General features: G+C 34.0%; 1 protein-coding gene across 4 annotated transcripts in view; it reads left to right on the top strand.

The window, feature by feature from the left end:
• The window catches only part of ZDHHC21 (zinc finger DHHC-type palmitoyltransferase 21), a 104,796-nt gene that overhangs the window by 77,913 nt on the left and 8,393 nt on the right, over positions 1 to 18,490 (top strand). For 2 of the 4 annotated variants that reach the window (XM_037797119.1, XM_037797118.1), the window contains 2 exons: positions 2,290 to 2,333; positions 2,835 to 10,677. The exons of 1 other annotated variant lie outside the window; for it this stretch is intronic. In XM_037797119.1, the coding sequence (XP_037653047.1) occupies positions 2,290 to 2,333; positions 2,835 to 2,967 (177 nt within the window). In that variant the 3' untranslated portion in view covers positions 2,968 to 10,677. Of the gene's footprint in view, positions 1 to 1,857; positions 2,334 to 2,834; positions 10,678 to 18,490 lie in introns of those variants that run through there. One more of the 4 variants, XR_005210612.1, reaches the window with a different exon arrangement.

Below are 18,490 nucleotides of genomic sequence, written 5' to 3'. Positions count from 1 at the left end.
ATTGAAAGAAATTATCTGCACCAAAATCTATTTTAATTATTTTTACTGTATTTTTTCTAAAATCTATTTTAATTATTTTTAGTGTATTTTTTTTTTCTAAAATATGCCACATTTTCCTGCCTTATGAAGCAAAATGAAAAGTATATAAAATGTAATTTAGTGCTTGGGTATAAATTGAGTTTTTAGTGTTCCTGCCTGTAGTAACTTCTCTCCCCCTCTTCTAATTTGCTCTTTCTGTTCTGTGTGTGAATGTGACAGTGATAACTTGCATTTCTCTATGTGTATTGTATAAATTCCAGTGCAAAAACTTTGTGACATGTTTGGCTGTTCCAATACAAATTGTACTTTCTTCTTATGTCATGACAGTATTCTGAATAGCTGAGTTTCAGAGTGCTTGCACATTCTATTCATAAAGTAATGGTAAACATCATATCCTTTGAAAGAATGCCCATTTGCTTATTATGATTTAATAGGCAGTATTCTAGTTATTTCCTGAAATACGTTCTAGAAAGGTGTCAGAAGCACTTGAAAATAAAAGCTTTTCCCATATGAAATCTAAATCTGAAGTCTTTACCTTATTAAAATATTTCAAGCTGATTATTTTAATACCACATGTAAGTTTCTCAGGGTTATAATCAGGATAAATTTCTGCATAGTAAAAATACTCTGTAATGTTAACTGGTTGCTATAGTGTGACTTTGCAGCTGTCTTCCTCATCCTGAAATAGTTTCCAGTTTTTAAGTGTTATTCACAATTAGTTGTTCATAGCTGCAATTTTAGGCCATTCATACACTTTTTTCCTAATAGCACTTCTGTGCCACTTTTTTCCCACTACACCTTTGCACAAGCTGTCTTAATTGCTTTGGAACAACCTGTCACCCACCAGACTCTAAGAAACTATTAAAAATATTTCATTCACTTCTTTAGCAGGTATGGAAAAACTGAGACCCAGCTTTCTATGAGCACCTAATCAGATTTCATATGTATTTGCAGACTGTTTTACAAAGTAAGAGAGTATTTTAAGGAATTATGCAACTGAGCAAAGAAAGGTTGATTATAAATAGAATTGTTACTTGGATACATGAATTTCAAAGATAGGAAAGCTAATGAATATAGAATATATAGTTATTGTGCAACTCTTCACAAATCTCTGGAAAATCTGGAAGTGAAACTGTTGTTAGTCACCAGTCATCTAAAAAAATATTTATTTTCCCTTTATGTGAACTAACTAGTTATTCAACTAATGACACATGAGAATTTAAGTATATTATGAGCTGATAATGTAACTTCTGTAAAGAGTTCTTTTTTTTTTAATGTAATGGTGATTCTTATCAGTATCAATGGAAAACAGTAGTTCTATAGCCACAGAAGTTCTTGGGATTTGAATTAAAGTTAGAAGTATTTGCATGAATAGTACTATTTGATAACTGTATAGCTACCTTCTGCCCATATGTGAGCAAGGCATTAAAGTGAAAGGGTAAGAGAAGGCAAACCTCTAACTTTTTTGTGTATTTAAAAAATGTATTTTCTTTTATATTAAAGTATATTTAAAATATAAATAAATATCTAAGAATAAGATTGTGTAATTTGTATTTTATTTGGATGTTATCACAGTTTATCAGTCTGTTAGCATGAATTAAACTAGAATGTAGAAGCTACTTTATGTTTGTTGAATTGTTTTTCTTATATATTTTTGTTAGAGCCTTATAGATAACACATAACAAGAAATCATAATGAGAACAGTGATTTTCTGTTGGCAAAAAGTGACACTAATCTGTTATCTCTAATTTTCATATTTTCGGATGTTGTATGGAAATTAATAGACCTCATTGTAGAATTTATTATTTTTGTTTACAGAAACCTGGAACCAGGAAAACTCTTCTTCACTCTTGGCAGTTTTCTGTTTGGTAGTGTCTTTAAAATGTCATTTTGGCATTTAGTTTTCTAATGCATATTCACTGACAATTGAATTGAAAATAAATACTAGACTTTAAAAATAATTGTCTAAAAAGCAAGTTTAATAAAGGGTTATATTTTAATGAAGTGAGACTCCCACAATTTTTATGAAATTTCATATTTGAATAAATTTTTTGTTACAAAAATGTTAATTGTTTTTTCCAAGGAAATTTCAGTGATGCATGAAGTTAGTTAAAAATTCTCAGTACGTATACGTAATAATGTGTTTAAGTCTTCATAATATTCTGAGTAGAATAAAAAACATCTTTCAACAGATATAGAAGAAAGGCTTAAGAACTTTAACTCTGAATAAATTTTTTTAACTTTTAATAGGATACAACATCTATTGAAAAGATGTCAAACTGCTGTGAAGAAATGTAAGTATGAAAGTGAAGTCTATAGTACTCTTATTTAAAGATCAAAACAACTGGCCACATGGCTTTTTCTTGGTGCCTTGTCTGCGGCCTGAGCTAGAGAGGCATAGCCCAGTCTTACAGTAGGGGTCTTCTAGCCATGATAGTTTTCAAACAAAATAAATACTGCTCATTCTTGTTCCTTGTCTAACTAACGTAAGTTATTTGTTCTGAAAGTACATCAAAAGAGATTTGCTACTGTGTTGTTGACACACGTTTGGTTAATCCTAAGATTCTCCTCTGCTTCAAAAGTTGCCTTAGGTTGATTGACAACACAGATACAATATCTGCTATCCAGAATTAAAAGTCAGCTGCATGCCATAATGAAAGAAAAGCTGTATTTGTGATGCTGGGACACAATTCGTCAGAGTCCAGTAATGGATCCCCAGCCAATCTGTATTGTTTTAGCTCACTGAAGTGCACCATGGGAGTGCTGTCTTTCACTAATAATGCTGTCTTCTGTAGATCCAGACCCCGAAAGCCATGGCAGCAGACCTTCTCAGAAGTTTTTGGCACTCGTTGGAAGATCCTGTGGTTCATTCCTTTCAGGCACAGGCAACCACTGCGAGTTCCCTACCACTTTGCCAATCACGTCTAAACAGATGGATGGTGGGCACAGATGGGTCCTCCATGCTGGAAATGCGTTACAGGTTTTATGATAATAGAACTATGACAGTCTTCAAGTCAATTAAAATCCACCCACCAATCTTAGGCATCATAATGTGCCCCAGGCTTTATTTTAATAGTGATCTTGATCCTGTTGTGGGACTAATACAAGATCTATATTTAAGTTTTAAAGCATGTTTACTTTCAAATTAGCTTTCCACAGGGATTTCTTTAAATGCTTTTGTTACTCAACTCAAAAGGCAGTGATTGGAATGAAATGATTGTGCATAATTTCTTTTAGTACTATTAATGTTACAGATTTTAATTTATGGGAAATTTCAGGTGTTTATTTAAATTTATCACTTTTAATCAGCCCTCACCAAATCTGAATTTATTCTTCAGGTTTTACAAAAGTTGATGCACCTTCTTATATTATATGTAAATTTTCCTCTTCTAATACAATTAAGTACTTAATACTTCCTTTTATACGTGCTGCAAGATTTTTAAAATGCAGCATATGAGTTAACAACCAAAAACGGGCAGTGTTTTCTTTGAAGTGGCTAATATTTTCTCCTTTCTCTATTCGTGGAAAATAAAATTAAAATAACACTAAAATAAAACACCACCTACCTACCTTATTTTAAAGGAAAGATTTAAAAAAATTTTAGCATTAACTTTCCCATTTTTTTTCCTTTTTATTATCATTATTGGTTGTTGTTAAAATATTTGCTCCAAGGAGAAGTTTGTGACCCGTGGACTTGTTTTCCTGTTTTACCCTAAGATTTTGATGGACAGAAAGGGTAGAGAATTTGCAATAATTCTGCATATACCTTTTCTAGTGCAGTTATATGAGAATGCATATGTTTAAAAAATCCTAGTATAGCCAGATAATAAATAATGTACAGTGTAAAGAGGAATATTGTGCTTTTACAAAAGTATATATACTTTTTACTTTTATTTACCTATTAGTAGATCTAAATTGCACATTGAAGGTTTATATGTAATAGATATTGCCCAAGTCATATTGAAATTTTATTTAAAGGAAATTACTGTTTAAAGTAGGTAAACAACTTTTATATATCTATAGTCACCAAGATTGAAATTCAATTTTAATTGGCCAGTTATAATTTGGGTTGAGAGATATATTGTTAGTAGCTAATGTTAAGAAATGAATTTAAAATAAAATATAATGATCTATATTTAACATTAACCTAATACAAATTTAAATTGATAACTGTGGTAGTCTCTTGGGAAGCATAGAACATTTGTGTGAAAAGACATTAGCATGCTTTGAAAAAAATTCAGCTTTTTATATTTTTTCCATTGGAATACTGCAAAATCCATCTTTTTTCACATTATTTCACTTGAGAAGATTGAAAGAGGCTACTGTTTTCGAGCATATTAATATTTTCCTTTTAGTTAGTTTTGATTATAAGGAACCACACCTGGAAAATCACAAACCAGAAGGTACCAGTTCATCCAGTTAACAATATTGTGTTTAGTTCTTTCAGAAATTGTAAATGCCTTCTGAAGTATCCTGAAATAATACAATAAGCTCTTGCCAGAAACAGGAGTACCACGTTTTTCATGTTCTGACTGTAATGCTTTTAAAAACAGAAGGACAGATGAAAGTATTTATTGGTACTGATAAGATTCACAGTAAATTTTATATGAGATATATTTATGAATAACTTAATGAAACATAAATTACTATGTTTTTATCAGGCAAATGGGGTTGGGTTTTGTGCAGGCTAACATACTGACCAAATTTGACCTGGTGACAGGACTAAGAGTTATGAGGAAGTAATGTATAGGTAATGTAGATATCAGTTGAATGCCTTATGCTGTGTACATTCCTTTCAAATGAGGACTTTGAGAAAACAGCAAGTCCAAGTGAAGATCTGCTAAAGAGCTTTGTGGACTTGTTTATTCTTCATGTAGTATCAGTAGCCACCATGAAGGGTAACGGAGGTACTCAGGGCCAACTCTGCCTCGGTAATGAAAACCAGAGATGATCCCTTTTCCATTCTGATGGCTTTATTCCTTAGATTTACCAACTCTAGGGCACATTCGCTCCCCTCTTTACTCTTTACCCTCTGTGGTACTGATCCCTGTCTGCCTGATTCCTCTAAATTACTGGAATACAAACTAACAGACTAGGTAGAGCTATGTTTATTTTGTTTGAATGGCAGAAATGCTATACATATCAATATATTTATATGATACTCTATATTAAATTGTACCTATATGTACTTATACTATAACTTTCAGTATTCCCAAGTTAATACACCTAACCCTACTGTGGGTTTTCTAGTTCTCGTTGTTAAGACTACTAATGAGAAACCAACTGGCAGTTTCCTTAGGGAGCGCATAAACTCTGGTGTTCTCTCTGCGCCCTCTTTTGGCTAATGGTTGTAATTATACTGGCTCTAAAGAGATTTAATGCCACCTAAGCAAACTGGATAGCCTAATTATGAAACTGTCATAGGTACAAACTTATGAAAAATATATGTCAAAAAATCTAAAGTTTTATTAACATAAATGTGTTCCTGAGTATGATGTCAGTTTCTAGTTTGTAAGCATGTGATGACTATTTTGCTTCATTTATGCATATTCTTAAGGATATTTTTTTACTTTCAATCACAAATTTATATCAGATCAGGATAAGCTAATGGAAACCATTTCAATAATTTTATTTAAAATTTTATTTTTTGAAATTAATTTCTTAGAATTGGAAAAGCCTTTGCTTTAAATCCTAATTTATTACAAAACAGAAATTTGTTGTAGTTACCAAGGCAACAAAAATCTGCATTTTATTGACTATCTAAAAAATATGTTTTGTTTCTTTAATCCCAGTTTTGGAATGATTTTTTTCCTGGCTCTATTGCTATAAAATAATAATAAGAGATTGATAATTTTATCTTTACTTTTCCTTTTCTTCTCTTTGTTTTTTAACTTTTCCAGCTAGAATTATATCTGTAGCTTTTGTAGCCAATTTATTCTGTCTTCTGGATAACCATGAAAATAACTAGAGCTGTTGCGCATTAGAAAATAATTATGAGCAGTGAGGTTACTGATGTAATCTATATGTTGAACTGAAGTATTTCTTTATAAGCATTCCATTTAATTTTAAGCAAAATGTACATTAAAAGATGTTTTACATCAATGAAGTTATTTATTGAGCTTCTGGACAAGAAAGGTTTTTACCATTTACTGAAAGACACACCTCCTGAACCATCATCTTTGTTCTTCTTTTTTTCTGCAAACAAAAATGTTTATGGACACAAGATTTTAGGCAAAATTGACTGAGTTCAGAATCCCCCAAACAGTAGGCATTGAAAGAGTTCTTGCTACTTTTGTAACCTAGGCTTTGTTTAAAAATATCAAGTGAGCTGATGTTCCATTATAATAAATATACTATTTTGCTAGAGAGTTGTATTAAAAATATTTGTAGTTAACATAAGAGATAGTTATATAGAATTGTAGTTATTATATTGCCTTTTTTTTTAACAGAGGAAAGTATAGTTTACTTCTAGTAGTAATAGAAGTAGAGAACATAAGCTGTAAAGTTTAGTATGATGCATTGTTTTCCAAGGATCAGACTTTTTCAAGTCACTTTCATACAAGTAACTACTTGTTGAAGAGATATTTCACCCAAAAGGGTATATTAATTCTGAATGCTAATCTTGAAGACTTAAGTTAGAACAAATACTTCTAACCAGGAGGTCTGACCTAATTTAGATTATGGCCACACATTTTTGTTTGTAGTAGTAGATCATGAGTCAGTTCAAATGTTTGCACATATATTGCTTTATATTACATTGTGTCCAGCCCTGGTTTCCAATGGTGTTAATATTCATTAACAAAGCTGCTAGTATCTGCCTAGATTTTTCTCTAAGACTACTTTTCCTTGCACTTCGTGTATGAATAGATTACCTAGGTCAAATTTACTAAACTATAGCTATTCATTAAATACGTTTTTGACATCTCTACTATATATGTGAAAATATATATAGATTATAGAATATAGAATTTATTTGGTAGAGTTTACGCTTACATTAAGTAGTATACTAATAGAAGTATTGGATTTTCACCCAACTCTGCTATTGCTTTTAAAAATATACTACCTATTGGCAAGTGTAGGAAGTCATGTACATTTCTAATGTTCTGCTTGCCTGTCTTACTAGCCATATAATTAGCTAATGAATCAATAAATATATTATTTAAGGCCCACATTTGTTCCTATCTATTCTAGGGATCATCCTCTGCATTTATATAGAAATCACAAATTTCATTATGCTATTCAACTATTTAGCTATTCTCAGTTTATTCCAGAATATTTTACAGTAGAATATGAGAAAGTAATAGAATCAACTTGCTTGAAGTATTTTGAAGCAGTGCTGTTGTTCCATATTTCAATCAGTATTCGACAATTCTACTACCTTGAGCAGGATGATGGTTTAACTTTAGGAAAGTGCCTATTTTCTCTGACTTCTTCTTTCATTATCATTGTGCAGTATTTAGCAACAAAATTACTGTATTTTTGTCTGTTTTTCAGATGTTGCAATACTGCCTGCTAGTGATAAATTTGAAACAGAAATAACAATAGTATATGAAATTCTTAAGTCATTGGTATTTAATGGTCTTTTCTGTTATATTTTTAACTATCAGAATGTCCTTTTTTCCTTGTCTTACCATAGAGGACAGGTACAAATGAGTAGTGAGTAGCAAAAAGTTTGGGTGAAGACAGTAGGGTAACTTATTAAGATGGAAAGAAGTCTTATTAGATAAAGCATAAATAACATCTCAGCACACAGTTTACTGGATAGTGTTACTGTGACATCAGAAAATCCCCTACTACACAGTAATCATTTTAGCCTTGTCTTGCTAATGCACGTAAGCATTTGAGATGTTTTATCTAAGGAATTTATATTGCTGTTTCTCTTCAGCTGGTCAGATAGAGGCCTTTGAGAAATCATCTTAAATATCATCATAATGTAGATATGTTGAAGTGTTAAGAATAATGTCCAGGTGCAGTTATTTAATGTAGAGGAGAAGTGACGTTGGAGAAACCTGAGAGCTTTTCTAAGAATCTCCTGTTTCAAAGAGAGTACCAAATGTTATATGAAATTTTGTCACCAGAGGACAAATGAACTATTTATATATAAAGGGTGATTTTTACTTTAAAATTCGGGATATTTTGCAGTTCTTGATACCTTGAAGGTCTTCTTTCCTATTGATGTTTTGAATACCTGTAACATGTAGTATTTACCACAATTGTTCAACACTCAGATCTTTTTTTGCTATTGATAGCTTTATAGAAACAAAAATGCAGACAAAACAGCAACAGAAGGTGTGTTTCTTTTTTGTGTGTTCCTTACCCATTTGACCAAGTACAGGGTTTACTTGTTTGTAGGCTGTTAACTAAAGGAAAAGCTTGTCTGCATATTGCTAGCTCTGTATTCTAGCCAGTATGCATAGGGTGATATTTTAACCTAATGATGCCTGAAGTCAGTGTTTCAAAACCTCAACAACTAAAACAGATCCTGGTGCTACTCACTTTAGCATTGAGTGATGTTTTAAATTCCTGTACCAAAGAGTTTATTTTCTTTTTTAGTTGACTGAGAGTTTTCTTCTCACATCTTTCTGTTTATAATTGTAGAATTTAATGTTACCAAGAACAGTTTTGATTAACAGTTTTTGCATGCTGCTGTCTCAATTTAATCTTGTTTGTACTTTTTTTTTTTAGTTAGGCAGATTAGTATGGTTTTTAATTTGATTATTTAATATAGCTTGCTACTCCAAAAGGTAGTTTAATAGGCTGAACTTAAAAGAGATCATTGAAGCACTTTCCACAAGATTTTTAAAGTTTATTTCATTTCTGCATAAGAACTCTACTTTTATTTCTGTAAATGGACTATATAGCTTATTGGGCTCTTTTAATGAACTAAGAAAAATGCTAAAATGAAAAGTTAAGGTCCCATTCTCATCACAAAGCAAGAATTCTGTGTCTATGTGTGTATGTGTATGTGATTCTTAGGGGCATTCAAAATGATATTGCCATTTGTCTCTTTGCAAATAAAGATGAAACTAAGACTACTACATACATGTACACACACATACACACACTCTTTCTCAAGAGGATATGCAAATATATCTTGATTTAAGCAAAACTCCTTATAGAAAATTGAACTTTACCCAAAAGGGGGGGAGGGGTGTGTGTGGGGGGGGTGACTCCTGGATGTTATTACTCACTTTACGTGAAAAGTCAGAGTAAGAGTATTTTAAAAACTAATTTTGCTTAGTGATCTATTTTACAAACATGTATATACTATACTGGTTCACTATTTTTTTCCCTTGAAACTCTCAAAATGCTCATTTAGTGTCCTTAAAATTGCAGCTAAAATGGTTAATCATTCTGGCAAGAAGATAACAGTATATATGTTTGAAAAAGTAGACAATCACGTATAAGAATGTTTTGCATTATTTTCAATCAGCTGAAATAAGTCTCTCCTCGACGATAGATGCAGTATGTGGTTTTGCAGTCAATTCTGAATGGAAAAAAAGAATCAAGTCTGAAACTTATGTGAAATTTGACTTAAGATCATTTGAATAAAACATAAAAATTCAGATATACATATCACTAGAGGTAAATCAAAATTTGTTTGAAAGCAAAATTGGGACAAAGCAACATTATATCTCTCTGTAGTCTGTCAACAGTATTTCCTAGATTGCATTTCTACTGTGTTCATTCTGAGTTATTCACCTTTTTGTGTAGTATTTAAATTAATATAATGTGGCTGGATGCAGTTATTTGTTCAAGTTATTGGGTAGAGGAGGATTCCCAGAGATGAATATTAAAAAGAAAAAAAATTCTCTTTTAGCATAGGTATTATAAAACTATTAAGTGATATAATAGAAAGAATTTTTATTCCAATAAGATGTACTTAGTAAGTTGCAAATTTAACATGAGGGGAACAAAGGTAGGCTATAGGGAGTACTGAGCATAGATGAATCAAGCTTTGTGTCTCACTGCAATTAATCTTTTTGTTTTCTTTCTTTCTTTGAATCTGACTGGAGAGTTTTAATGATTCAGTAAAATCTGTGTTATTTTTAAGGCTCCTAAAATCTTGTGTCACCCCCAAATTGTGTATCACATTATATATATCCCTGAAGTGAAAGATTTTCCTTTTATTTTAGTAGTATTATGTTCCAAGTGACATACGAAGATCCCATTTTTAAATTTGCCAGGTATTCAGGGCATAGTATACTTAAATCTGAATACTTTGCTTTGTTGTGTGCTATTTTACCTTGTTTGTTCCGATAAGAGCATTTAATAAAGTCTTCACTAACATTCCTAGTGTTAATGGTAATAAAGCAAAAAGTAGTTGAGAGATATAGGAAAAGATTGAGAAAAGAGAGAAAAAATGGATGAAAATGACAAGTGGAAACCATGTATCTGAGATATACTTGTTTAAATGAAAAGTCTACACTGGTTCTTAAAATGAGAAACCATGTATCTACCTTACAAACGAGGTTTTTTAAAAATTTATTTTAATGATTTAATTTTATTCATGTGATGTTTCTATTTTTCTTTGCAGATTGTTTTAATTTAAAATTGTGGAATTTTTACTTCTCTTGAAATGTATTATGTACTGTATTTTTAGAAATCTTATTTTTAAATAAATATTTTTAAAAAATACACAATTGTTTTTTTGCATCCATCTCATTACTTATTAAAATAAACCCAAATTCTACATTTCGGCACTACCAATGTAATAGGTACTCTTTAGTTTTATATAATTTGGACAACTCAGTAGCCGTGGGATATTGTTCTGCAGTCACAAAATTCATTAAGAATTCAAGAACTAAATATGTGTACTAAGGTTGAAAGTAACAAATACATTATTCCAATTATGCCTATTTGTCTGAGAGATAACCCAGATGGCTAGATCCAACCTGATTTATTTAACATATATTTATTGTGCCAAACACTATTTTATGAAAATATTTTTTTCTGTGAGGAATAACTTACATACAATAAAACACAGACTTTAGGTATACATCTGGACACTATTTTAGATCTAGGAATACTTGCTCTTATTAAGTTACATTCTAAGAGTGTCTGGATAGCTTTTTGTTGACACGTTTCCTAAGCCTCAATTTAGTGAGTATGGGTTGTCACAAGTGTCGTCCTTTCTGAAAAGAGAAATCAGTGTGAATGAGAAACAGTGGAGTAGAAAGCACCCTGAGATTGGAAGATAGAGGCTTACTTTATTTTCAGAATTCTTAAAATTATTTTTACCAGAAGTAATTTTGATAAATATTCTGTATTAATAGATAACTTAAAGGACTTGGTAGCATTGCAGATAAAACTATAAATTTTACCACATAGGTAAATCAAAGCAAATCTGTTGCATTCTGACACACTTTCAAGAATAACTTTAATCTTATTCCTATTTTAGTTTCCTTTGCTCTGATTCTAAGCAGCATTTACAATAATTGTGTTTTCTTAGTGGTGATAAATTATAGTACTTCTCAAACTTTCTGGCTTCCAGATTGCTTTGCACTCATAAAAATTATTGTTGATGTAGTTTATCAATATTTACTGTATTAGAAATTAAAACAACTTAAATGCTTATTCATTTATATGTAAAAAATATTAAGCCCATTTTAATAATATAATAAAACATTTTCCAAAACAAATAATTAGACCCATGTTTTTACATTTCTGCAAAGCTTTTCATATCTTGTTTCATAGAAGAAAGTTGGGTCCTCATACTGCTTCCGTATTCAGTTGGTTGTATTGTGTTATGGTTGAAGTATATGGAGAAATCTGGTCACTTGCAGATATGTAATTGAGATTTTAATAGTCTTTTCAGATAATTGTATATATTCTTTGAGATTACAAAAAACTCAATGAGTGATAGTTTCTCAAAGTTTAGTTGCATTGTGGAATCTGAAACAATACCAAGGAACTTTTCATACTTGTTATGTTAAAATCCATTAGTCTCTTTTTACTTTGAAAAGTTCTCTTTCCTATACATGATTTTGTGCCATTATTCACTGGCCATTTGGAAAATGTTCAAGTTATGCAAATCTTCCAAGTGTTGATACATTCATTATATACTATTCATTAATATCAATGATCCTATCAGAAAAGTAAGATCACAAATTGGAAAGCTATTAAGTTTACAACAGCAGAAATATATTTTACAAAATTCTAATCACTCGAAAGATTACATTTTATTATTGGCAGTCACATACTGTGAGTTGTTTACCTGGAAGCGGCAGGATCACCTCATTCATTTTTGAGACAATACCTGCCAAATACTCAAGTCTGAAACCAGAGTTATCTTTCAATTATTTTTTCAAGTAAAAAATAGGATTCCATTTAAAAAGTGGTTAGTTCAGCATGCAACTCAAACAGTCAGACACATGCTTTTCCTCAAGAATAAGCCATCATATTTTGGAATGTAGTTGAAGTACTTCATGTGTACTTTCTGTTTTGTCAAACAATATTAAAAGTGTACTCAAGGATCAAGATTTAATAAAATTAATAATTTTTGCTGCTTCTTCAAGGATATTATTAAGCAAAACTGTCTTGTCACTCTCTTTTAACCTCTAAAATTTGATTGAATCTGGTTTATTTGGCTCTGAGGAGGAGAGCAATAGGGGAAGATATGGCAGAACTGAGTCTGCATTTGAGACTTGATTTCATTTACATGGTATTTGATAAGTGAAAAGAAAGATTAGTTACTTAAAAAGAAAATTTGTTACATCCCTGTTTTTGAGCACTTAAAATATAGCATCCTTAAAGATTCACATCTGTTTAGCCTTGTTATGAAGAGATGAAAACTAAAAATTCATGATAGTATAAGGCTCCAAAGTCATTTGAGAAGCTGCCAAATATAGCATATACAAATGCTGCTGTAGGCTGACCAATTACCCGTATGAGTAGCAATTACATTAGCATTGCATGGGCAATTGGAAGGAAAATTGGACCCTGTGGACATCCAGCTGAGCAAACAGGACTGAGGAAGGATAGAGAATGTGTGTTTGTTTGGAAAAAAAAAATAAAAACAAAACAAAAAAAAACAAAACAAAACATAGAGACTTACTTAAAAAAATTTTGTGTCAGCCACAGCACTTTCTTTGTTCTTCCAAATTGGCCCTCTTCTTTAAACAAAAAAGCCCCTCTTCTTAAAAAATCCAACACCCAAATAGCAATGTGTTTTACATATAAAAAGCCAGAATAATTCAAGAAATAGGGAACTTGGAAACAGACATTTTGAAATATTTGGATACTACTACGATATTCACTTCTTTGTGTCTTTAGTAGTAACTTCAACAGTGGCATGTTCTGGATGATATTTATTCTTTTTTAAAATTCAATTTTATTGAGATATATTCACATACCACACAATCATTCAAAGTGTACTATTGTTCACACTACCATTATATAATTGCATTCATCACAATTAATTTTTGAACTTTCATTGCTGCCAAAAAAAAAAAAATAGGAATAAAAGTTAAAGTAAAAAAGAAGACCCAAAATATCCCATCCCCCCATCCCTCCCTGTTATTCATTTACTTTTTGTCCCCATTTGTCTACTCATTCTGTCCATACATGGATAAAGGGAGTGTGAGCTACAAGTTTCTCAAAGTCACACAATCACACCCTGTAAGCTATATATTCAGTTATCCTCAAGAATCAAAGCTGCTGGGTTGCAATTCAACAGTTTCAGGTATTTCCTTCCAAGACACTAAAAACTAAAAGGGGATATCTATATAACACAAGAATAACTTCCAGAATGTCCTCTCGACTCCATTTGAAATCTCTCAGCCACTGAAACTTTATTTTGTTTTATTTCTCTTCCCCCTTTTGGTCAAGAAGTCTTTCTCAGTCCCTCAATGCTGGGTCCAGGTTCATCTGCAGGAGTCATGTCCCATAGCCAGGGAGAGTTACATCCCTGAATGTCATGTACCATGTAGTGGGGAGGGCCATGAGTTTACCTACAGAGTTGGCTTAGAGAGAGAAGCCACATCTGAGCAAAAAAAGAGGTTCTCTGGGGGTGACTCTTAGGCAAAATTATAAGTAGGCTTAACCTCTCCTTTGCAGTAACAAGCTTCCTAAGGGCAAGCCTCAAGATCGAGGGATCATCCTTCTAAATTGGTAGTCCCCAATGCTTGTGAGAATATTGGTAATTCCCCAGATGGGGAAGTTTAAGATTTCCATTTTCCCCCAGTCCCTCAAGGGGGCTTTGCAAATACTTTTTTATTCTCTGGCCTAATTACTCTGGGATGAATTTGGGCTTCACTCTAACCTGTCCAAGCCAACCAGATCTCACTTCCTATTAAAGTTCCATGTAATTATGGTGTTTGAATAAACTGACCATACAAGTTCAATTATATAGTGTGCTACAGAAAATAGAGGCTTTGCACCAAATAAACATCTCCTTCTTTGGTCTCACACTGAAGTTGAAGTTTTAAAACACCATTCCCGGTATAATCACATATTTATGCATTCACCACCATAATCTATATGAGGACATTTCCATTTCTTCTGCAAAGAAAGGAAGAGGAAAAAAAAAAAAAGAAAAAAATGACAACTAAAAAAAAATAAATTACAATAAAAAGTTTAGACAACACCACCAACTCCAAGAGTTCCTTCCATACCTCTTCTTTATATATCATCCCCCCTTTTATAGACACTTAGCTTTGGTATATTGCCTTTGTTTCAATTAATGGATGCATATTACAATGTTACTGTTAACTATAGGCTCTGGTTTGCATTGATTGTTTTTTTCCCCAATACCATCCCATTTTCAACACCTTGCAGAGTTGACATTCATTTGTTCTCCCTCATGTAAAAACATTCTTATATTTATACATTTAATCACAATCATTGACCACTCTAGGTTTTACTAAGTTATATAGTTCCAGTCTTTATCTTATACCTTTCCTTCTGGTGTCATACCTACCCCTAACCTTCCTCTTTCAACCATATTCACAGTCATCTTTGTTCAGTGTACTTACAATATTGTGCTACCATCACACAGTATTGTGCTATCCATTTCTGGATCTATAAAATCAGTCCTCTTGAACATTCTGTATTCCTTCAGCATCAAATGCCCATCTCTACCCTCCTTCTATCTCCTAATATCTTCATTTCTGCACTCTTCAAACCTGTCTCTCCTGTCTTTTCCTGTCTATCTGTAGCACTCCCGTTAGTATTTTTTGTAGAGGTGGTCTCCTGTTCATGAACTATCTCAGTGTCTATCTGTAAATATTTTAAACTCGCCTTCATTTTGGAGGATAATTTTGCCAGAAATAGGATTCTTGGTTGGCAGTTTTTCTCTTTCAGTATCTTGAATATATCATACCACTGCCTTCTCGCCTCCATGGTTCCTGCTTAGAGATCCACACTTAGTCTTATCAAGCTTCCCTTGTATGTGATGGATTGCTTTCCTCTTGCTGCTGTCAGAATTCTCTCTTCCATATTTCTCAGTCAAAAAAGGCCAGTTTTCTGTACAGGGCATGTAGACCAGCTCCTGTCTTCCTAAGAAAGGATCTGAAGCATCTTCTTAAAAGATTTTCAATTCCCTTGCACCGTCCAGACTGTCAAGCAGGTGGTGCTGTTTGGTAACTTAATTGACCTCAGAGTCTGTTTTGCCTCCGAGCACAGGCTGCATCTACACAGATGAGGTGAAACTGCGGGATTCCTATGCCCTCACTTGCCAGCCCCAATCTGGCTTGATGTGGGGCTCCACCTGTGGCAACCTACTCCCTCAGCTGACCCAGTACTCCAGCTGTCCCCCAGGCAAGGAAATAGCCACCAGCTGCTGCATCCCTCAAGTGTGGGGTTAGAGCTTTCAGACCCGGGGCTGGAAACACAGTGTCTGTCCACGTTTCCCCAGTCTCTTTGTCCCTCATTGACCTGGGCCTTGAAATGTCCTCCCCTGTCCCCCAGTCCTTCAAACAATGGGGATATGTCTCAGTGCTGTGAGAGCTTTTGTAGTCTGTCTGTGGTGGCAGGGGTCCTGTCTGCTGATGCTGTGCCTTTCCCAAGTGAGACCAAATGATGGGGAGGGGAGAGGAGCAGCTGATTCAGGATGGAAGATTCTGACCTGATATTCTCTTTCTTCAGTTTGGCATCTGCAGTGTCTTCTGTCTGTATCCTCCTCCAGAGTTTCAAACAATTCAGAATTGTCCTTTTTTTCTGGAGAGAAGTTTTCAGTGGTTGTTTATGTTGCCATGTTGATGATGTCACTGGGAGTGATACTTATACTGAAATTAATATTTTTCTACATAAAAGTGTTTCCTAGGTCTAACTTGTGATGATTCTTGGCAAAAATTGAATGATTGAGGTCCTAATATGATATGGAGGTTTTATAGTTCCACACTGAAACCTTGGATGGGTAATACTTCATGAATAAGTAATGACCATGAAGTTAATGAAATGTGTTCTATAAATTGGATAAGCTGTGTAATTGAAGGACAAGTATCCTCATTCTATTGGATGGTTCAATATTTAAATGACAACCATAAGTAACTGATATCAAAGCTTTGTATGTGGTCTACACTTGTTACAACTTGATGTCCGGCTTGCAGATTTCTTGAATGTTCAGAAGCATCTCAAATATTCTCAATATGAAAAAGTACTCACAATATGGAAAGTACTGTATTAGGATTCTTCAAGGCAACAGAATTGACAGAAAAAAAAATGTATGTATATGTATGTATGTATATATATACACACACACACACATATATATACATATACATGAACTTGGGGATTGGCAAGTCCAAATTCCACAGGGCAGACCTCAGGTTAGCAATTATGATGAAATTTTGATGAAGAAGAGAAAGAAATTCTTCTTTCTGAATGCTGAAATCATCAGCTCTTCCTTTAAGGCCTTCAATTGATTGGATGAGACTACTCTTATTGCTGAAGGCAATCTCCTTTGCTGACTGTAGATATAATCAGCCATACATGCAATCAACTGACTGATGATTTAAATGCTTGACATGAAGTATGTGTGTATTCCAGTTAGAACAAATTGCTGCCCCTTCCGTGATGGAAGTGGTCCATGTAATCATCTGCCACCAGGTAGCAGGCTGATCACCAGGGAGAATAGTGCCATATCAGGGACTGAGTGTGGGTCCTTGCTGCTGGCAGATTGGGCACTCAGCAGAGTGGCTGTAGCCATGTCAGCCTTAATGAGTGGAAGTCCATGCTGCTGAGCCCATGCATAACTTCCATCCCCACTTCCAAGGCTACTCTGTTCATGAGCCCATTGGGAAATGACAGGAGTGGCTGGGAAAAGAGGCTTCCAGAAATGAGTCATCCTGCCTACTTGACAATTAAAATCCTCTGCTGAAGTCATCCTCTGGTAAGCATTAACATGGCATACAAATATCTTCAAGTTTTTCACCCATTCAGAAAGGCTGATCCACATACTTCTCCCGCAGACCTCTTTGTCACCAATTTTTCAATCATGCTTCCAAGTCCCTGACCGTGTAGCCAAACCATTGGCCACAGCCCATGAATCAGTATATAAATACATCTCTGGCCATTTCTCCTTCTAAGCAAAATGAACAACCAAGTGCACTGCTTGAAGGTCTGCCCACTGGAAGTATTTCCCTTCACCACTGTCCTTCGGGGATATTCCAGAAAGGGGCTATATTGCTGCTGCTGTCCACTTTCAGGTGGTACCTGTATATCATGCAGAATTGTCTGTAAACCAAGCTTGAGTTTTCTTTTGCTTGTTCAGGTGATCATAGGGAACTCCCCAAGAGGGCATACCTGTGGGCTTGGAAAAAGAAGGTAATGTGGCAGGTGAGTGGGGGCCATGGTCATTTGGGCCACTTTCTCAAGTACTTAATTGTGCCTTCAGGGCCTGTCTGCTTGAGCCCAATCTAGTATATACCTCTCTTCCATCTGATGATGGAGTGCTTCTGTGCATGCCCAACTTTATGGCTTGGAGGGTCAGACAGCACCCAGTTTATGACTGGCAACTCAGGTCTTGTGATAACATGGTAGCCAATGATTAAGCATTTGGTCTCTACTAAGGCCTGGTAGCAGGCCAAAAGCTGTTTCTCAAAAGGAGAGTAGTTATCTTCAGAGGATGGCAAGGCTTTGCTCCAAATTCCTAAAGGTCTTCATTTGATTCCCCTATAGAAGCCTGCCAAAGGGTCCAAACACCATTATCTATTTGCCATTGAAACTTTGAGTAGCATTAGATCTGCTGGATTATATGATTGAACTGACAGAGAAGCTTGCATAGCAGCCTAGATTTTTTGCAGAGCCTCCTCTTCTTCCAGTCTCCACTCAAAACTAGCAGCTTTTTGGGTCACTTGGTAAATGGGCCAGAATAGCACACCCAAATGAGGAATATGTTGCCTCCAAAGTCAAAAGAGGCCAACTAGGTATTGTTCCTCTTTTTCGGTTGTAGGAGGGGCCAGATGCAACAGCTTATCCTTTACCTTAGAAGGGATGTCTTGACATGCCT

Source organism: Choloepus didactylus, chromosome 10 (assembly GCF_015220235.1).
Source record: "Choloepus didactylus isolate mChoDid1 chromosome 10, mChoDid1.pri, whole genome shotgun sequence".
Classification (NCBI taxonomy): domain Eukaryota; kingdom Metazoa; phylum Chordata; class Mammalia; order Pilosa; family Megalonychidae; genus Choloepus; species Choloepus didactylus.
Note: the sequence above shows the minus strand (reverse complement) of the source record. Positions and strands in the feature narration are given on the sequence as shown.